Below are 21,861 nucleotides of genomic sequence, written 5' to 3'. Positions count from 1 at the left end.
CAAGGACTGAAGAAATTGACAAGCTAATAAGTTTTGCACATCTTCAGTAATTTTGCATTCAAGAAATTCAATTACCTCAAGTTACTTTTGCAAATGAACTAAAAGGGAAATCCGCTTTTGTTGAAACTCTCCTCAATTATTGAAGAAATTGTTCAAGTTTTCTAAAATTTCAAGAAGTTCTTGAATTCTAAACGGCTTTTTCCAATATTTGAGAGTAATGTTGATTTATTTCCTTGTTGGAGCTTTAATTTCGACATTTATAGCTATATTGATTTGAAATGCTACCAGCTATTCCTGCGCCAGAGAGACTTGAGCAAATCTTGAAGACACCGAGGATCTCCCAATATATCTCCCAATCGTAAAATTATGTCCAACTAGAACCTTTTACTATTCATTCTTTATTGCAACGATAACACGTTTCAGATGTGGATGCAAGCGTCATGTGAGGGTGCTCACTAAAGGGTTAAAGATGCCACCAGTCGATGTCCACAGAATGGGGTTTTGCAACTGGTCATATGCTGTTAGTTGACCCACCAATGCATCCCGATTCACTCACCGCTCCGAAGAACGCAAGGTACCAATTATTGAGTCTGGAACGCTAATAAACCCACCGAACCGTAACTATCGCTCCGGAAACGGTGCGCTGCACATCGATCGAGTGCCAATTCTTTGGTGGAGCGTGGTTTTGTCCACCCTCATTGTTTGTTTGCCATATATAAAAAGCGATCGGTTCTTACGCCGACGGTGGCATTCACCTGACAGACTTGGCCGGTGGTGTTTGTTCGTTTGCAATTTTCCACGTTCGACGATGCCACCATCAACCAGAGGGTCGTGTGTGTGGGTGTTTCTCGCCGTTTGTCTGGTGAGCGTGTCCGGATCGTTGATGCACGAGCTGACCGTGGAGGCGGGCGAGCTGGTGAGAAGTTGTCTGCGCCGGGCCGCCGTGTCCCGGTGGGACTGTGTGAAGAACGAAAGTCTTAGCGCCGTCCATCAGCTCTCGGATGCGCCCAGAATTGTGCTGCTGGACGGTGTGCAGCTTGTGCAGGTGCCGGGCAGCAATAGCGAGTAATGTTGGCAGGGTGTCGCAAGTGGTGTTGTTGCAAATAAGGATACAAACCGAGGTGTTCAATTCGATTTTCAGGGTCTATGGGACGGTGCCGAAAGATGGCGCTGGTGAGCAAGATGGCGGCGGTGCCGAGGTGAGCACGTGGAGCAACTCCGTACTGAGTGCACTGAGACGCCTGCTGGACACGCACGTGTTGGAGGTTGATTTGGCGCACCAAGATAACGCGGAAAGGCCAGCGGAAGGTGAGAATACCCGTACGGTGCTGGCTGTACGCTTTGGAGAGCAACGGAAACAATCATCACCAGCGACAGGTGCAACCGAGAGTGAAGGTGCGTGTGACGGGATGGCAGTGTTGCCAGTTCGCTCTAACCAATTCTTTCGCATTGCGCTTTAGGACGGCATCGGCGCCACCAGCAGATGATACCGATGATGATATTCGGTGTGACGGTGTTCGGCATGTTTATCGTCCCGATCGCCTTCCAGTTCCTGACCGCGCTCAGCGGCAAAGCGTTCCTGATGGCGAAGTTGGCCCTGCTGCTCGCCTCCATGAACGGCCTCAAACGGGTAAGCTAGCGCTGTAAGTAGTATGGCGGTCGATGCGACCCCCGAAAACCCCCCGCAGAACAAATTCACTGCTCTGCCCTATTGCTTATGCTCTCCGTTTGTCTTTTGTATGCCATTAATCAACTTTCCAACTTTCGGTAACGCCTTTGCATCGCCAACCCGGGGACCGACGGGTGATGGCGCAGGTCGCATCAGCCGGTGTGCACTATGGGCTGTACCATGCGGTTGACCACTATCCCGGCCCGGCACACCACCCGCCACCCCCGTTCCACCAGCTTCCGCATGCCGGCCCGATGCTGTACGATCGTGCCGAAGGGCTGTACGCGGAAGGACCGCGCCGTAGCGGCAGTACGATGGCGCCATTTCTCAACCGACTAGCGAACAGTTTGCCCTTCTAGCAGAGCATCCGCCCCATAGGCGTGCTCCAGAGTGCTTTTATAGTTTTATTTATTGAGTTACGCTTCCGCTTTTTAATAAGCGCACGCTTGTCATTAGTGTCATTTTGTTTTTTCGGCTGAGCCGCCCATGGAGGGCGAAAAGGGTGTGGGGGTTTGGCCAAAATCGCAAATATAGAACCTGTTAGCTCTGGAGTTAGGAATGGTGTTTGTTTTATTCGACCGTTATCCGCCCTTGAGTTCCTACCCACCCTAGGAGTGGGCAATAAAAGCCGAAAATATCGCTTTCCTTCTTCTCACCACCGAACCGGAACCAGCTACGTCATCACATGTACAACCATCACCGATTTCAGGAGGAGAGGGCGGTTCGATTGTGGGAAATCACACTTTTCCATCGAGTTTGTGTGTTTATTTCGTTTCGTTTATTTTTTTTTTTGTATGGTTCGCAAAGTTTTTCCCTTTGACGTGGGCGACGTCCACTCAAGCGGATGCAGCGGAGTCTATCGGGGCGTTGCGGGATGTGGATGGTGTGGACAGTTGAGTAGTTGCAATTCGATCACGGAACAAATTGGCCCAATGTCTTGTACATCTCGTACTACCTTCCCTTCGCCTTCCATGCAAACCTTTCTGCCTTCTCGGAGCAAACATCATTTGTCCTTTAACGGGCTCAACAAGTAGCGGATCCATTAAAAGCGCTTCAATCTACTTTCATTCCCTGCAAGGATAAATCATTTTTATCTATCATTTATCCTATACTGTTTTGTTTTCCTCAAGTTCTATAAACAATTTTGCAAAAAGTAATTTTGAACTACGGATTGCATACATTCAGGCGTAATAGAGAATATTTATAATAAAAAGCGCCCAAATTTATGCAACTAATATATAAAAGTGAATGTAAAAATATTAATGTTTTTTTTGTTAAACACTTTTCCACATATTACGTGTCAGTTTTCCATTCTTTATACCCATCCGGAAAACGAGTACTACTAACAATTCCACAGGAAAGTAATTTTGTGCTGCGCATTGCATACATTACGGCGTTTAAAAATAAAATGTACAAGTAATTTCGCCTAACGCTTATGCAGCTATTATAACAAAATTAGTTTAAAAAATTCACTGCTTTTTTGTACACTTTTCCACTCATTGTGTTAAGTTATACACACGCTTTCTCTCTGCGGAATAATACATCCTTGCAGGATCGCTTTTCTCGCTGCTTGCTGCTCTTTAGCGCAAACAAGTAGCTGATCCATTAGAAACGCTTAGCAACCTAATTCATTCCCTTGCTAACCCACATACACCCTCTCCTTTCCTTCACGCCTTAGTTGTCCTTATCTCCCCCTCCCTCCCCTCTTCAGCCGCCATCTTTCGAATAGCGTTTAATTGCAAATTCCTTCTCAAACATTAATCATTAGATCGGGCAAAGTGTTGTAATATTATCGTTGTTCTGCTTCTGCTTTGTTGGCTGCTGTGCACGAAAAGACTGTGATCCTATCGCTCCCGGTGAAACCCTCACCTTTTATTCACGCCCCGTGCGAAACAAAAACGAAAACCATCGTGAAGTGGTGATGCGACCATTGCGAGTGAAAGTTTCGCAAAGTTTCGTCCCCTGGTACACTCCGCGTCGGCGGGCACACGGATATGCGTGCAAGATCCTGCCAAAGGACACCGCAAGAAAAAGTGCAACATGTCCCATGGATCCTTAGCGGGTTTTACGCTTACGGAAAAAGCCCCTGCGAATGCGAGGTGAATAGATAGATGCGCTTGTCCATCCTGTCGTTTTTTTTTTCAAATTCAATTCCAGTTCGCTTCCGGTACCGTATGGCACGGGATCACGTTTTCGCCGTTGTTTGCGACTGCGGTGTGAGTACCGTCTCCGCAAAGGAAAGGCTGAATGCTGACTGTGATGAAGCGAATGGGAGAGTTAAAAAAAATATGTATACCTTATCTGGACGAATGCGAATATTCGGTGCAATGTTCGGATTCGGCGTTCGCGTTGATCAGAAATGGAGGTTGTTGCGTTGCCATTGTCGTTTCTGAAGAGTTACTTAACACTCAGCATTGTTGGTCTATCCACTTGCCATAACATTCCCATATGGGTTTGGTTATTGCAGGGTTCGTCCTACAGAATAGCGTACTTATATAAATATATAAAAAAAAGGGAAGTGAGTAATAAAAATTATAAATAATACTATCGCCTCAAAATATCACTAACACGTTGATGCTTAACTCACCTTAAATGTAGAAAATCTCAACAACATCCCAGCTTTTTTTAAGTAACAAACCTACTTTACTTTCGCTCTACAAGGACCTCCTAAACCCCTGTAAGCAAATGTAAGAAAAACCCACCGACACAATTCGAAAAGAATCGTAAAATCAGGAGCATGCTTTTTGCTGGAGAACTCGCTCGTTGGAAGGACGGATGGTGAGAAAAAGAGAAGGCTAACGTTAAAGTTCCGGCACGCACTTCGGGCCGGGGCCCACAACAGCGCGGGAGTGAAGGAAAGCGCAGAGCGAGAAGGCAAACAAACGCGAACAAACACATTCGCAACGCGAGATGCTGCAGCCGATGGAGGCGCCTGGTGTTTCTTTGTGTGCGCAAGAGACAGGCACAGCGTGCGGGCAGGGCTTGGTGGAGGGGGGAGGGGGAAAGGGGCGCAGAAGGGTTTGGATGGAGCAAATCTCGTACGCTTTAAAACGGGACCAACCGCCGCCGTTGGGTCGCATTCGCAGAAACTGTCCGACCGGATGCTGCCGGTTGAGTTTGCCAGCGGTCCCGTGCAGTGAAGCCAGTCGCCTGTTCGTCACCCAGTGGAACGGTACCCGTCAGCAATCAACGTCGATCAAACACTGAACGTACAAGCGTACGCTTCACAAAAATTTGCCCCATCGTGACCGTGCTAATCGTGTAGTGTCGATTTCCACACCGGAAGTGGGTGTGCGGGTGTGTGTTGTGTTGTGTTCTATTTAAGATCAGATTCCTGCAGTTTCGATCGTTCCCGTGATCGAGTGAGCGATGGTTCCGAAAGGGCCACCATTTTAAAACGGACCACATTTTTGGTTAGGTTCAGCGAGGAAGAGGCAGGAAGGTGGTGAAATAACGGTGTTATTCCGGTTTGAAAAGCACATTTCAATTAACCGAGCAAATTTGATCAACAATCAGTGTGAGTTATTGTGTGATTATTGTAGTAAAATCACAAATATTTTGTTTGAAACAGTTAGAATCAATTTTAATGTTTCCATCTAACTTTTAGAATGTTTTGCAATTTTTACAATAAAGAGCAGTTCTGTTATATGTTAGTAACGTAATGTTGCAACACAGATTGCATAAATTTAGCCGTACGTATTTTAATATTTTAATTTTTTTGTTATATTTTCAAGTGAAGGCGAGTTTTGTTAGCACCTATTTAGTAAAGCAATATTTCAAAATAAGTTACAGAAATTTAGCCGTGTATTATTTATTTAGAAATAAAACATTTTGTTATCTGGTCAAATTAAGACAAGCTCTGTAAACAATATTTCAAAAAAGGTAATTTTGTTAGAGCAATTGCATAAATTTAGGCGTGTATTACTTAGTAGATTTTTCAAAATTTTTGCAATCTGTTACACCCAAGTCGAGTTCTGCTAGTAATAGTATACTATTTTTTTCTGTAAGACAAACTGCATAAATGTAGGCGTTTTTAAGCGTTTGTGAAACTAATCGAAAATTAAGTGAAAAAACTAGCAAAACACGCCTAAAGTTATGCATACAAACATAAAAAAAAGAGTTAATATTAAGTTTACCAACCGTACAGCTTTTGCAGCACGCCTTAAAGGAAATTATCAAACTAAAATGTTGCTTAGCAAGTGGAAAAACTGTATTGTTTTTTTTTATTTGACGCTATTAAACCGTTTGAAAACTGTTTCCTAACTTTGCCTTTTCACCATGACAGAAACCAGGACCGCCCCTGCGTGAGACCGAGGAAGGCCGAGACGCAAAAAGGAAGGATGGCGATGCGGGGTGTTATGATGTTGTTTTTTCAGGTGCTGATCCTCTGCTTCCAGGCGAAGGTAGGATAATGTACACTTTGTTTTATTTTTTTCCTTCCCCTTGGTTTTTTGTTTTGCCTGGTGTTATTAAGGTGTTATTTTACAGCATCAGTTGCATCTGCAACAATCCGGCCAATTGTTCGGTTCGCAGTACACCTGTTGCATACACCGCCACACCATCGGCCGCAAATCTGTCCTAGCCCTATTGTGTACGTGCATGTGTAACTTACACCATTTTTGCTACCTTTACCCGTGCTCCTCCTCCCCTCCTCCCTTCCCCCCGCCCTTTTGCACCCATTGTTCCGATCTCCAGTTCCACTCTTGTTTTTTACAAGAAGAAACCACTTAACCTTCCAAGCGTCTTACTGCATATTTCATGAGAGCATACATATGTGACGAGCGAATCAACGACCATAGGAAGTGTGTGTTGTATGTGTGCGTGCATGTACGTGGGTTTTGCCTTTGCTGCCTTTAGCCACTTGTTGGCCTTTGCGTTGGGCGTTACTTGTTTTTTCTTTGTTTGTTTAAATGATGGAAAGAGGCTTTTGCATTTGCATCCCAGTGGAGGGAAAGGTGGACGAACCGCGATGGGAAAATGGTACCTCATTTGCATTTCGTTACGGTTACCGGTTACCGGTACGGTACTCGAGCCGAGTGGCATTTGCCAAGATTGAACACCAGGTACAATGAGTGATGCTTTCTGAAAAATGGGTCTCTTAACATAATTGAATTTTTGGTGGTAACCCCGGGTAACATTATTGCCGATCCGGTCAAATCATGCGTGTGAACTTGACGGTGAACGATTTGATTTATTTATAAGCTATTTTTGGTATGGGCTTTTTATTCTATTTTCCCCGGGAGTGAAATGCTTGGTTAGCAATGAAATAATAGCGATGTAAATTAGGCTTCATGTCCTTGCATAGTTTAAGCGGAGATGAAGCTGAAATATTATTATCATTATTTTATTCATCTTGCGATGCGAAAATAATGCTTTAAATCATTAAACAGCCGTAACGAGACTGCAATTCAAAAATGTGCAAAAATGTCACTAACGCCACCTGGCGGATTCTACCAGTACAACCGTTAGTGAATTGCTAGTAACGCACAACGGTCGCCCATCGGGACATTTGTTTTGATTAATAATTTTAGCTATTTCAAGTGATAGCCAAGTGATAGTGATAGCTTTGTTAAAACTAAAACTTATACAATATTTACTATTATTTCACATATCGTACCATTGTTTCCACATTCTATAATTTTTAAATTATTTAGTCGCTTTAATAAAATTTCGTGCCATGTTTTATTTATTCCCTTATTTAAATGGACTATATCCAACATTCAATGTTGGCTCACAGTGCCTCATAACGCATTTCCCGCTAAAGCTTCACTTGAAGCGTAATTTGCAAAAGCGAGAATGATTCAAACTACGCCTGGAACGCGCCCCCAGGGAAGCTTTTAACGTAATTACTGCCCTTTTGCAGTGTGTTGGAAAATAATACCGCAATCTGAAGCACACTTACAGATGTAAAATGATAACACTCTGTTCGCTGATAGCAGCACTACTGCAGCAAAACACCATCAACTTTAACGTAGGAAAATTGCAATAAAACAACCTTCAAAGTTGGTCCTTTCCACTTGCAGGTTACACATTAAATTAGCTCAAAGTGCGGCATGGCGTTTCTTGTCCTCTTTTCTCCCGCACACACATACATAAAATGATACACCGCGGAACAGAACACCTGGACGTACCGCAATGAGCGTGAAAAGCGTCCGCACGGTTCCTCGCCTTAACTTCTAGCTCTTTTTGCGCTGCGGCGAACGGGCAACACGAATGCAAAACTGGGAGGGAAATTGAATATTTGTGCACAATTTAATTATGTGTTATATTTGCGTTTCATTTCGCGGTGGTCGCGCTTCCCCTATCCTCTAGGCGCCACTAGGTGTAAAGTTTTTCCCGCTTCACCGTTAAACACCTTTCCCATTCGTTGTTGTTCTCGAAATTCTTCGGTGGAGGAAAAAAAATGGCTGAACTGGTGCCCTTTTGCCATGATGCTTGCAATTAATTTTTACCTACGCTTTAATGCATCTGGGATCGGCAGGAATAGAGAGCGGGAAGGTTAAAGCAAAAAAAAAACGGACACAAAATTGTACGCAAATTAATTACAACATAAAAACGGGTGCTTCCGATGGTGGTTCGCGTTCGCCACATTGCTTTGTCTCCACACCGTTGATGGTCGGTTGCTCCAGCAATTGGTTTTAATGCCTTTTTTCACCTCTTCTCGTCCACGTTCCTAATAACACCGGCTGAGTGGGAACCTTTCGCAAACGTAAACGAAACAAAAGTGGCCATTCGCAAGGGAACAAAACGATGGAAAAACTAATTTAAAAGTAACATTTCTTTCCGGTTCGGGGAGGGGTTTTCTTTTTTTCTTTCGCCCCCGCCATCAATATTGTCATCTCGTTTTGTTACTTTCGGAGGTGATGAGCAGGGAAAAGGGTTCTGAGGAAGGGATGATTCATTCTTTAATGGTTCAATTCTTTCTAGCCATCGGCAGAGCAAAAGTGAACTTTAGCCTGGCGTTGCCTTTCGATAGCAATTTATTAGCCCCGCTTATTTTCGCATTGTTGTGTGTCTATGCATTATCTACGCTACTTTTACAGTTGTCAACTTTTAATTGGAACCCTTTTTAGAACCTTCGTGAAGAGCAATTTTCAGTCATTCATTCTGATTCCATTTTCTATTTCTGGAAGAAACCGCTTTGAAATTTATTGAATTGTTTAATTATGAAGCCTTTTTGTTAGCATTTTGGCGGGTTTTTGAAAGGAAGAAGTCAAACATAAAAGCTTTAGACTCACAACCTCTCAATGGTTCCAATTGGGATACTCTCAGAATTATTCGTGTGATAATGGGAGTGAGTGATCTGGGAGTTTTCAAAGACAGAAGTCTGACACGTTTACCTTTGAGGCCATTGTAAGGAATCTCAGAATTCTAGGATCTCTCGAACCGAAATGAGAATAACATTATGACAACTATGTTTTGTGGCATCATTCGCTAATAGATGTACTTAGTCTTAGACTCAGCTAGATGAAGATCCTGCATCGATAGAAATTCAATATAATGAAGACTGCTGCTGTTTAATACTACTACTCCACGACAAATTAATAGTCGTTTAGAAGAACGACAAGATGTCCTGGAAAATGACATATCTAACGGTATTCGATAACGATTCGCTTTAGATCTCAAATTGATAACATCATCAAGAAAATGACGCAGTTCTGGTTCGCAGGAATGATCTCGTTGTGAAATAATTGATCAACTTCTGTTACACACAATTATTCCTGATCTCTGGAACTCCTAGGTCACCTGAACATGATAGCAATTAGAGAGCAATTGGAAATCCTAGCATCTAAGAACAAGAAATTCGGTGTAACAAAAAATTGAAAAGAACCTCTACTTCAACAAAATTCTTCAAAAACTTTTGACAGCTACTTGGACGAGAAGGTGTTCAAGGATATTAAGGTTCATGAGGAGAGCCATTCTTGAAACTCAAATCCCCAAGATAGATCTCCATATAAATATTGCATCTTGAAGCAAAAATAGACACTTAACAAAATAGCTGATTTATTTTAATATCCCGGAGATAAATCCTCCGTTCCACGTAAGCTGTTGCCACAGTAAGAGGTGGAGCTTATCGTCATTATTTGTACTTCCAGGCTTGGCACGCAGTTAGACGATCGTTTGAGCTCGAGGAAACAGTACCGCAGGAAAAGATACATCTCATCACGGGTAAGTAGCAATCTTAGCCGTAGGGAGTGTTTGTGATGGTGGGGCGCCATGGGCATGGGAGTTGTAGGAATAATTGTTGCGAAAGCACTTGTCTCGATTGCACTTCAATTCCAAGCGAAATTCCGCTTCAAAATCGAATCGCATTGTGGGAAGCAAGCGGAACGTGACGAAGGTAGGCGGGCAGGGAGTGCGCGTCACATGCCGATCCGTTACGCCAGCTTCCCGGGCCAGATGAAGATGAAGTTTGAAGTGCTCGTAACGTGACACGTCGCCACGCGGGATTTACGAGGGGGGTGGGGAAGGAACAATTCCAAGACTTGAGCGTCTTCGCGTGCAGCTGACAGCTGACTTGGTAGCGACTTCTTGTGGGCCGTGTGGCTTCACGCTGCCAGCGACAAATATGCCGTGTTCGCTACATTTGTGTGTTTGTCCCTTTCGCCCGGTATGGTACAGACTGCATGCACGTTACGTCGGAGGAGGGCGAATTTTCGTACGTCAAGCTGCCACCGGTCCGATCGACGTCAAAGCACGGCGCCCACTGGATGGCAACGGCCGGGGAGGTGGAACTGGCGTCCGCGGAAGGTGGCGCTGCCAGTCAGCATGCCGACCAGGACATCGAACCGGGCGAACCGGCTGTCTGTGGCGTATACTTCGTTGCCGATCCGGACCAAACCATCGAGATCACGATGAAGCAAGTGAACGTGGAGTGCCGTACCGGTGGTTTGATGGCGTTCGTCGACGGCTGGGAGCTGAACGGGCAATATTTCCCCGGTGAACGCGACCATGACAAACCGCTCGAACTGCGCGTCCAGGAGTTCTGTGCCGAGCAGACCGGCGGACCGTGGCCCGTCAAGGGTGGTTCGGTCGCCTCGCGTGCGTGGGTGTTCCGTTCGAGCCAGAACGCGGCTCTGGTGCAGTATCGCATACCGGAGCGTGGCTCATTCGTACTGACGGCTCGATTCCATTACAACCCAAAACGTGAGTCGCATCGCAGCGCCATCTACCGGGAAAATTGAAGAAAAAACACACAGACGTATCCTTTCGTATCTTTCAGCCTGCAACATTATGGCGGAAGGTTTGGCACCGTACTATATGTTGCGCAACTACGGACAGCGAAGAAATTGTACACTGACTGCACTGTTTCCAGCCGTCGTTTCCGTCATCGCCCTGGAAGTAGGAGAATCCAATGAGAGTGTCCGTTACGTGAGTATCGTTTGTTCGACAATCTTGTTATAACATCAAATCAATCCGATTGTTGTCTTCTTTCTACTGCTCGCTGTGCATGTCTACATAATTGCTGAGATGTTACGAAACAGTTGTGCCTTTTGTGAGATGAGCTCTCAGTGCTCACACAGGTTATAATGATGACATAACACTGCTCTTGCTCTTTTTTGCTTACCTACTTTTGCTTTGCTTAGAGACCTACTAGGACTACAACCCCTAGTAGGTTGTTTGGTGGGTTATTAGGTGTATCATTACACATTTAACCGATTAATGCTACCGGGGTCAGTCCAGATTAGGCATGAATAATTCAGGTCTAAAGAGTTTTCTAAGTGATTCCTCGAAGATTCCTCGAACTCTGTACTGGAAACATGATCATTTTGCTAAGTACATCAATAAACTGCAGTTGAATGAGATGAAAACAGATGGGGACGAGATATGGAAGTCGTAGACCATATAGCAGTAGGAATTCCCTAGTCCCGGGTGTTTTAGTAAATGATCACAAATACTGTTGGAACCGTTCTAATCCTTCCAAGATCATAGACTAGTGTTATCAAGGTTGATAAATATTCAATAGATCTGGCAGGCATTTTTGTTGCGGTGTGATCACTACTAAGTCATAGATCTACCGCGTCTTTTAAATTTGGTTGTCTACCAAGATGTCGTACCAGCTTGACTATGATAGGACCTAATTCAATAACTCAGAAGTTGACGCCAAAGAGCTATATTGGAAGATGCATTGTTCTAGCTCCACAAATGCCTTCGATACAGAAGACTTCATCAAACTGCAGCACTTATTGCACATTGATGTATCCGATGATGCTTGATGGACACGACTCTTGGACTGCGATGAAGGAAATCTTCTATGATCTCACCGATATTTGTAGCAGGGTTGTGTGGATAATAAGAGTCAACTACAGACTAGCGAAGCTCTTTAGCGGAGCAGATATCTTGTTAGTAGGGCCGCGTGGATCTCAGCGAGCTCATTAGATCTTTAGGTAAAGTACCTGTTAGATGTCGGATGCAACACCGGGTGTTGAGAAGTGCAGCTGTGAGCTAAATTTCCTGGAAACATGTTGATGACCTGTCGGTAACCTGTTCTAGTCCTGGTAACCTAAAATCTATTCCATCGCCTATAACTGCGGTCGAAAAGAGCTACCTTTAGCCATTCGTTTGAGTCTTCAAGATTGAACGGTGGACACTTTGGAGTGCTTCACGATGTCTAGTTATTTCAAACTTTCCATTTCCCTTTGATTTAGTGTGAACGCGTCCGGGCGGAGGATAAGCTCGAGATCGGTGGTTCGGTTGGTCTCGACCCTACCCGTCAGCTGGCACGTGCGAGCACAATCTGTGGCCGTAGCCGTGGCCGGATGGACCTGGACCAGACGATCCTGTGCGGTACCACCTCGGTCCGGTTGATCTCGAGCGGACGGTACAACAACCAGGCAATGGTGACGATGCGCATGGCCGACGAATCAGACCTCCGGCTGGCGGCGGTAATCTGCGAGATGTAAAACGGGACACACTAGCGACGAACGGCATACACCACCACCACCATCAAACACACAAACGCACAACACACAGGACACAGACATAAATACATCCCCTCACACCAACACCAACAGGCCCAAATTCAATCTGCGACGGAGTTTAATGGCACACGGGTATGGAACATTGGAATATCGCCGCTACGGATCGTTGGAGCACAGATTGGCGCACAATTTTAAAATCCCTTTGTGAAATGCATATAAATACAGAGATGTTGAAAACTTCCGATACAAACTATAACCACAACAAATGCGAGCAGGAAAAATAGAAAGAAAACACTTATCACAAAAACAAGCCATCGTTCCGGCTCAAGTCTAATTAAACGATGCAATTCTTTCAGGTTCCCTTCCGTTGTATAGCTTGAACCGTTCCCAAACACCTTCGGATACGTTACAGAATGCGGTGTAGAATGCGAACTAACCAACCCTAAAAGTTATGCTTTAATCAGATTCGGTACGGTTAAATGGTGAAACTATTTTATCTAAAAGACGACGGAATAAAATACCAAAATCATTCTGTGTACTTTATTGATCCAGTGCAGATCTCGGCCGACATTTCCATCGTACTCTATTTTCCTCACTTGACAAAAAAAAAGGATAATAAAAATGGGTAAAAAAAAACTCAAAAAAGAGGAGCGGGCCGAAAACTGACAACACGAAGCAAAACATTGGTTTTGTTACACTTTAATGCTTCTCTTATAGACTTTCGCTCTTTAGTTTCACAATATTCCTATCCTGTAGTACGGGATTTAGTGATGGGAAAAACGACTCCGGCACCGGAAAATGTCGGAGCCGACTCCGTACCCAAGGCTCCGAACCCACTGCTCTCCACGAGGAGGGAGGGATTTACGAGGGCTCGGAGTCATGGATGCGGAGCCGGTCCCGGAGCCGTTGGTGCGCTCCGGAGCGCACATCACTAACGGGATTTATTTTTTTTTTTGCTAATATTTTGTATTTGTTTTCATAGACCGTTGCCTCAGGCAAGATCCTTACCTTCTATAACGCTACACTATATTGACTACACTATCATATTCATGAGCTTTAATTTTGCGTTTGTGTTCATGTGTGTTCGTGTGTGTGTGTATGTTTGTGTGTGTATAAGAAACTTAGTTGGAGGTAAATTCTGATTTGTGGGAGGGTTAGGAGAATGGTAAATACAAACTAAAGTTATTGCGTAATTCAAAAAGCAAAACCCACACACACAAGAAAACAAAACATATCTAAAAAAAAGCATTAAGAAAATGGAAGTTTTGCTGTTGTGGTTTGCAGTTGGTCCCTGTTGTCGCGCCTGTATATTGTTTTTTTCTCTCTCTCTCTCTTCTCACTGTTGCAACACAGCGTGAAGCTTGTTCTTTATGTTGTGTAAATGCGTAACGGCAAAGACACCAGGTAGGGTAAGCAAAAGAACAGAAAAGCACACTATGGTATTGGGAACGGGTGTTGCGTGTAGGTGTTTGTGTCTGAGTGTACCGCCTCTAGTCCTCGAGCGTGACGTTCTTGAACAGGTAGGACATCGATTCCTTGTTGTGTATGCGCCTGATCGCTTCCGCCAGCAGAATACTGATATCGATCGTTTTAATCTTGTGGCACTGCATCTTCTGTATCTCGTGCGGTATCGTGTTGGTTACGACCACAACATCGATCGCGGAATCCTCGATCAGCCGGGGCGCATCCTGGCTGAGCAGACCGTGCGTCGCGAGCACGTAGATCTTGTACGCTCCCCTATCCTTCAGCACCTCAGCCGCCGCCACAAACGACTGCACGTCGTCGATCATATCGTCCACCATGATTGCGATCCGGCCCCCGACATCACCGACCACATTGATCGGTGGTTTTTCCTTCGCCGGATGGATCGGCACACCGCCCGACACATCCATCGTCCGCGACTTCGGCAGCGTCGGGGGCGAATTCCTGCCGTCCACCTCGTCCGCTTCCGACTCCTTCTGCTCGCCGTGTATGACCGCGATGCCGAGACGCAACCGTTCCGCGTACGAGGTGGCCTTTTTCGCCGAGCCCGGATTCCGTGCCACAATCACCGAGTTCCGGTAGTCCGGGATGCTTTCCTGGATGTACTGCAGCAGAAACGGGGAGGCGCGCAGATTATCCACCGGACAGTCGAAGAAGCCCTGGATTTCCTTCTGGTGCAGATCCATCGTGATGATGTGCGACAGCCCGGACGTGCACATCATCTTCGCCAGCAGCTTCGACACGATGCAGCCCCTTTTGCGCATTTTGCACTGCTTCGAGTACGGCAGATACGGGATCACGCCGACGATCGACTTTGCCGACGAGGTTTTGCACGCGTACGCCATGATCAGCAGCTCCATGATGTTGTTGTTCACGTCTCTGGAGTGGGAAAAGTGTTGTTAGCCGAGGGAATTTTGTGTACGGAGAATGTTTCGTTGGTGGAAAATGGTAAGATGTTCAGATCTTCCCTACTTCTAATAAGATAAGTGCTGGAATACAGCAACAGCGATGTGTGGAGGTGTTTTTGAAGTACGACGATCGACACTGAGCATTCGTCTAATACGAGTCTTTCATTCCCAGAGCCATAATGTTTGTCGGCGTATCAGGAAACAACATCTAATGCTTCCAATACCTTTAGAATGTCTTTTGGAGATTGAGGATTCAGGTTTCTTGCGACTCCATAACTGAGTTGCAAGCCTTCCATAATAGCTTGAAGTATTCTATCTTATGATCATTAATACCATAGTAATCTAGTTAAAAAATCATGAATTCTAACACTAAAGGACTAGTTATCAGTGGATTGAGACGTGTATGAGTCTAATATTTAAGGATATTTGGTTTGCGTCTGACACAGCCGTATTAAGCTGTATGAGGACTATGTCTCTGTTGTAGAATTGACTCCTTTTCTTCTTTATCGGCATAACAACGTTAAGTGGTATAGGACTGCCATTTCTAGACCTTAGTGTATCACCCTCAGTAATACTGGGTCGCAATTGACTCTAGCAATAACATAAGATTAAAACCGAATTAATGGTGTATTCAGCAAAACGTTTGGAGATCGTTAACTCCCGACGATTGCAGAGATCCATTTCCATCTTTTACACGCGTTCCCCAGATGTAATGCTTCGAAAATGTTCCATTTCCACAAACGCAAACATTCTGCCGCTGGACGGTGACGTATCTAAAACCAATTACAGCAGAAACTCACTTTGTACCGGTCTGTATGATATAGATATCTTTACCACGCACGGAATCGCCAATCTCCACCATTGTTTCGCGGTTGGTTTTGTGATAAACCGCACAACCACCGTTTGCCACACCGAGCCGGCTACCAGAGTGCGTGCAAAGAAGGGCATGAAACGAGAGCAAAAATGAAAGAACATAAGTATTATTGCTGTTTTCTAGGCGTGTGTAAAGTAAGCGATGGCTGCGCCCGGGGAAGGTCACCGGTTACGGTGGTTCCGTTTGATCGATATTGAGCCGAATTTGCGGCGGGAGGGTTGGAAGTTAGCCGGTAATTATTGGAACCGTCGGTTGCTTACTTCGCAATCAGGTTCGCCAGATCCGGATGAGAGTTCCCATTGATGATGACGATGTCGGACGTGGCCGGTGCGTCCATGCTGTCGAGCTTTAGGTGCTTCGCCGGGCGTATGCTGCCGAGTCTGTTAACGAAGGATGCAAACTTGTAGACAGGTTGGTACGTAGCGTTCGCCGCTTTTTTTTTTTTTTGCTTTTGTGGGATTAGAGGACGGACCAGAGATTGGGCGGACACGGATGGGGGAAGGGGGTTGTTCTATAAAATTCGGGGCAGCTGTTAGGGCATAAGGTTAGTTTTCTTTATTCGTTTTTTTGTTGTTGTTGGCGAAAAGGATGTCTTGACGGTAAACAAATGAATCGACAAAGGACAAATTAAACGACAAGCTAACATGGCACATTTCTATTTATCCGTTGTTAGGGCATAAAAGGTTCTATTGGGTGGGTGGATGGGGTGGTTAGTGCTACTTGTTTGATCGTTAAAGACGAACGATTAGTTTTGTTGCCTATTTGTTAGGGGATATGGTTATGGACAAGGATGAATCGGGACCAGCATGCAGCATGTGTGTGTGTATTTATATATTTATGTTAGTATGTGTTACAAGTAGCATTACAAATAAAATGTGTTAATATCTACTGCTAGTGGCCAAGTAAACAAACAAGGATGCTTTTTGTCTTGAGTGATGCAAGAGAGAAAAAGAACGGAATGGTTGCATTTTTTTTTAAAATATATATATGTGTAAAGGAAAATGGGAACGAAGAAAACAGGGGAGGGAAGTAATTAAAAAAAAAATAACGAAAAGTAAAATCAACAATTACTTATTTCTGCTGAGAAGCATCTTGTTTAAACTTTCTTTTCTTTTTTTTTGCTTTGTTTTTTTTTTCTTGCTACTATTTCGTCTTTATGTTTACTTCAAACAACACTTGTGCAGCGTGCAACGGGGCACCGACCGGCCAAAAAAAAAAAATTACGCTTTCGACGCTGAACGTTTCTGACGCGGTTTTGCTTTGCTTTTGGCTTTAAATTTTACAAACTAGAGACGAACAAAACGAAACGAAACATCGATCAAGTGGTACGTTATACAAAACAAAAATCACACACACACACACACAAAACTGTTTCTTTTTCGTGTTTTTGTTTTGGTGTTGTTTTCAATCTGTTCTTGTTCTTCGGGTGTTGAAGCAGCTTCTCATTTGAACTCTGTAAAAGATGTAAAATGGGAAATAGTTTGTTTGTTTTTGTTTTTCTTTATGGTGAGCGTGACAAATAATGAAAATAATGACGAATTTCAAAGGTTTTTGGGGCATTGCGCAACATATGTTGCTGGCAACATCCAGAATTTGTCGTTAAATTCAGCCAAAGTCAACCAATTGGGTTGTTTTTCATCATACCGGTGCGTTTGTAAGCGAAGAAATGAAGAAGTATCTTCATAAACTTCTTCTTCTACACAAGAGAATCCTTTGGTACGACTAGACATTCCAGCCTTCCTGAGTCTTCCTCCAGTACGACCAGGGAAGTCCAGCATCCTGGACCTTCCTTACTTACACCGCAGGTTGAAACAGCAAGTGTTTAACCACAGCTGGTGGACCATATGTTCCAGCCAACATTGTTGCACGCAACAACAATAGTTTGCATTGCAGAGAAATGCTCACTGTTCGCGTCATAAACACCACGCGTCGAACGGTTTTGCGATGCGTGTGATCAAGACCGAAGGGGTGAAGGGTTGGTGGTGGTTAAAGGTGGTGGGTGATGGTAAAGGATGTATGTTTCTGCTTCGCATAACCATCGAGCATGCCTACAGTACAACATAATGTGGCAAAAATGAGGAATGAATGTAAAACGAAACTTGCTATTGTTTGTTGTTCTTCAAACTAATGCATCGATATATGTATGTGTGTGTGTGTAGATGGGAGTGCGTGTATGTGTGTGCGCGTAAAAAAAACAATTCAAATTAATGAGGACCATGTGACAAGAGGCGGTATAATTTCCCCCCCATTCGATTACAGGGTGTTCAGCAAGTTCGAATACATGTTGGAATTAAGATTAAAAAAAAACTTGGCAATTTTTTTTCTTTAAGTTTAGTTTTTGTTATTGGAAGTAGTGTTTAAAAGGAACAAATACACAATAATTTGTTTTGAACAATCCAGCTCTTTTGTACTTCTTTATGAGATTTATACATGTCTCGATCGCAATGCAAAGGGGCAATTACGAACTGCATGCGAAATACGTCCAAGGTTTTGATGAATACTGTCTTACAGTGGTGCAATGTTATGACCTTGAGAGTAAAGAATTAAAATCCGAGAAACTGGAAGTCGCCAAAGCTTTATCCAGGAAGTCGGTGAAATCGTGCCGACACCAGCTTTGGACCAAATTGCAGCTTATCGTAGTGTAATGCTCATCTCCGTAGAGGGTTTTTGGAGACTGGTAGCAACATCATTCTCCAGAATCCAACTATTCTAACTAACAAATGCTGACCCGGGTTGTTGACATGATCGTGACAAGAAAAAGACATCCAAGATCCGTCTAACCTTCTGGCCAAAAATGGACCTTCTAAGAGAACCTTTGATGTCAATACTTTGTACATTGTTTAGCCTAATTGTTTAGTTGAACCTGACATTCAACATCAGTACAGTATGATGAGAATACGTATACGAACTTACTGAACACCCTGTAAACGCTCTCTAGCGAACAAAGAAATGGATGGAACACAATTCTAATATTATGACCGGCAGTGTGCTTTGGTGGGCACACTGCACACACACATTCTAGCACAGATAATATGAACAAAAAGAATATGCAAAATGTCTGGATTTTACTATTAAACACAGGTGGTACACCGAGTACGCAATAGTCCTAAGATAAAGACAAGAGCGAAAGAGGGGTGAAACGCAATGAAACAGAACAGGGAAAAGTGTGACAAAAAGAGAGAGAGAGACAGAGAGAGAGAGAAAGAGATGAGAGAGCTTGATAGGGGGTTGTAATGGTTTGGTTCGGTTGGTTGTATTCTTGGTTGTTTGTTGAAACTGTATTGAAACGGGCTTCATTCGCACGTTCCCATCCGTTTTGGAAATTGGTTACATTGGTTTTGATTAGCGAAGACACAACACTGGAGCACAACGAACACGAACACACACACATACACAAACAAACACAGTTACACCCGGTCCACACTGCGCTACCCCCCGGGAACACTTCCGCATCCCGTGGAGTTAGGGCAAAAGACGGCTCCCCTACAAGAAGGAATTGGCCTTGTCTGATGCGCTTGGAAAGACCATCACTTGCAACACCGAAACCAAGGAACAGAGGCGTAAAGATACAGAATACAGAGGTGTAACTAAGGGTAAGTAAAGGAGAATCAAATGGAAAACTATCGACCCCGGGGTGGGTTGAGAGAGAGAGAGAAAGAGAAAAAAAGAAAAAAGGGGTGTCGAGTACTTGAACGATCGGGTTTTGATAAGGCGGGAAGGGTGCGCGTGCTAATTGTGAATGAAAAGGTGTGTGAAGACGGTTGTTCTTCTTCCCGGACGTTCTGTGTTTCTGTAAGACATCCGACCCGCGAATGTGCTTGTACGTATTATATTTAAATCCAAAATAAGAGTAACAGCAAAAAAACCACAGGTGGAGGTTGAGAGAGCGTGTGTTTGAGAGAAAATGGGGGAAACACTGAAAACCTTGCTGGAAAATCGCGTCGCACACTTGTCCACCGCACACAGGCACACCGCTGATTTCCTGTATTTCGCGTAATGTAATGTAATGGGGGATTCGCAAAGTAAGAAAAAAAATAAACGCCGAAAACGCAACACCCCGATACGGAACACCACAAGAAAGTGTGGATGGATAACACACCAGCAAGCGATGTGCCGTTCACGCAGCCGACAGATACGGTATCATACGGTCGCTTGTTGTGACAGTTTGGGCCCCCTTTGCCAGCTGTCAAAGCGTTCCGGTGGAGTTTTTGGCCCAAAAGTCATCCGCGAAGGATGTGGTCTCGGCAACTTATCCTAGTTGAGATAAATTTATCGAAAAGTTATTTTGAGTTTTTTTTATTTATTTCTATGAAAACATACTTCTAAACTTGTTATTGAAATTAATTATCAAAAAAAAGGATCCAAGAAAAATTAGTATGTTTGCTTACAACACATCACAACATAACACAACAACAGCTTAATGTTGTTTAAATTCGTTGGGCAAAATCACTATTTTTCAGAAAACATTAAGAATTTCTAGAGTATTTGAATTGCTAGTTAACAAAAATAAAAAGAAAAGTTGTAACTGTTTGTTTGAATTTCAAATAAAGTTGTTTTCCATTGATTCGTGAGACCACTACCTTTATTTTATTCTTATTATTGTTCTTCGTTTTGATACAGTAATTTATGAACAAAATTCCACTCAATAATCGATATTCTTTGTTGGCCGAAACCTATGAGAACTCGATTAAATAGGTTTGATATTTAAATGAACTTTGGCATAATTATTTTTGTAGAGAAATGTGTTTATGCTCGATGTATGATACGGTTAACGATATAAATTTATTTAATTGTTTTAAAAGTTTTATTTGTTTGTGAAAGTTTGTTTCTACGCTACTGTATTTGCTGTTCGGGATGACAGCAAGGACATCCGCTAGACGTTTGGGACAATATGGAACTCGAGCAAAATTGGGCAGGATATTTGCTCGACTTTGTTTTATTCGAGCAGTTTCCGGAGTTTCCTTGAATTGACAGTTGAACTTGAGCTGTGTGCTCCAACAGATGTTATTGATTATTTTTTCGAAGACACAAGTGCTCTACAATGGTTCGTGGTGGGAGAAACAAATTAAACAGAATGCGATTACACTTGAATACGTTTCTGTTTAATTTGTGATGAAAATAGTTTCAACGTTATTTTCAAAATTTCCTTTGTGTATAAATAATTTCTTAAAATCTATGATTTTGTAGATAAATCTCTTGTTTTTATATCTTAATTTGAAACACAAGTGTTGCAAATAAATACTTCCTATTTGAATCATAAAATGATTATCCACCACTGTAATGAGAATTTTAACCTCTTTAAACCTGAAACTAAAATTTTGTGTTTTATATACATGTGAGTGTACGTCATTACAATCTTTAGATATAAAGCACTTTTTTCCACAGCTTTACGATTTCAGATTGCCCGAAAAGAAAAACTCCTCTTTCCGTTAAAGACACATTCCTACTAACGACACATCATCTCACCAGTCGGCATCAACATCAAACGTAATATTAACGCCTGTTTATCCGCTATCCGCAGCACATTGCATTGCTAACGGCCAACGCACCGAAACCTTACCGACAGCATGCACGTGAAGGGTCTTTTTTTGGGTGTTGCAAAAGTATCTAAAACCTGTCCCGGTGAAGCCTAAAGATGGCTTTTTGTTAGCATCCTTTCGCTCGCATCCAAACATCAAAGCGCCCTTCCGCCTGAAAGTAGATCGTACGTACAGCATTATCGCACGTTTTACCGAAATTGGCGCGCAGTGTCTCGACTAGCGCTTGGTTTTACCACACATTTATCAGTTGTACCGTGTAAGTAGTGGTTTTTTTTTGTTTTTTTCCGATTTAAAAAAGGGTTTTTATATCAAAATTCAGCTCAACCGGCACAGTGGCGATTGGTAGGGTAGAATCCTCACAAAACCACGTGACCTTTTGACAAGAGCATAATTCAATATGTGCCTTTACATCCTTTCCCGTACAGTAGACACAAGGAATCAACAACAAAAAAAACAACCAGATACA

The 21,861-nt window shown here is 43.5% G+C and overlaps 3 protein-coding genes across 7 annotated transcripts; 2 read left to right on the top strand and 1 right to left on the bottom strand.

Annotated features, from left to right (window-relative positions):
• The first annotated feature begins 808 nt into the window (after positions 1–808).
• LOC128307318 (uncharacterized) lies at positions 809–2,028 on the top strand. Its single transcript, XM_053045086.1, is given in 4 exon segments — positions 809–1,121; positions 1,165–1,395; positions 1,461–1,630; positions 1,816–2,028. Coding segments are annotated over 4 exon segments (927 nt in total).
• Positions 2,029–6,009: 3,981 nt separating this feature from the next.
• On the top strand, positions 6,010–12,827 carry LOC128307123 (corticotropin-releasing factor-binding protein). Its single transcript, XM_053044853.1, has 5 exons — positions 6,010–6,072; positions 9,766–9,838; positions 10,292–10,816; positions 10,893–11,041; positions 12,319–12,827. Exons 1-5 carry the CDS (start codon positions 6,010–6,012, stop codon positions 12,571–12,573), a joined length of 1,065 nt encoding a protein of 354 aa, XP_052900813.1. The 3' UTR covers positions 12,574–12,827.
• A 277-nt stretch (positions 12,828–13,104) lies between these two features.
• On the bottom strand, positions 13,105–20,001 carry LOC128307467 (phosphoribosyl pyrophosphate synthase-associated protein 2). Of its 5 annotated transcripts, none has more exons than XM_053045328.1 (5): positions 19,955–20,001; positions 16,927–17,308; positions 16,116–16,235; positions 15,782–15,901; positions 13,105–14,952 (listed from the first exon to the last, which is right to left on the bottom strand). In XM_053045328.1, the coding sequence occupies exons 2-5, from the start codon at positions 16,944–16,946 to the stop codon at positions 14,082–14,084; spliced, it is 1,131 nt and encodes a 376-aa protein (XP_052901288.1). In that variant the 5' UTR covers positions 16,947–17,308; positions 19,955–20,001; the 3' UTR covers positions 13,105–14,081. The 5 variants fall into 5 exon arrangements, with proteins under 5 accessions (XP_052901288.1, XP_052901289.1, XP_052901286.1 ...); XM_053045329.1 differs by having other exon boundaries at positions 16,927–17,141; positions 19,955–19,974; XM_053045326.1 differs by lacking the exon at positions 19,955–20,001 and adding an exon at positions 19,780–19,907.
• Between the last annotated feature and the right edge of the window lie 1,860 nt (positions 20,002–21,861).

This window comes from Anopheles moucheti, chromosome X (genome assembly GCF_943734755.1).
Source record: "Anopheles moucheti chromosome X, idAnoMoucSN_F20_07, whole genome shotgun sequence".
NCBI lineage: Eukaryota > Metazoa > Arthropoda > Insecta > Diptera > Culicidae > Anopheles > Anopheles moucheti.
This window is presented reverse-complemented; position numbering and strand designations above follow the sequence as displayed.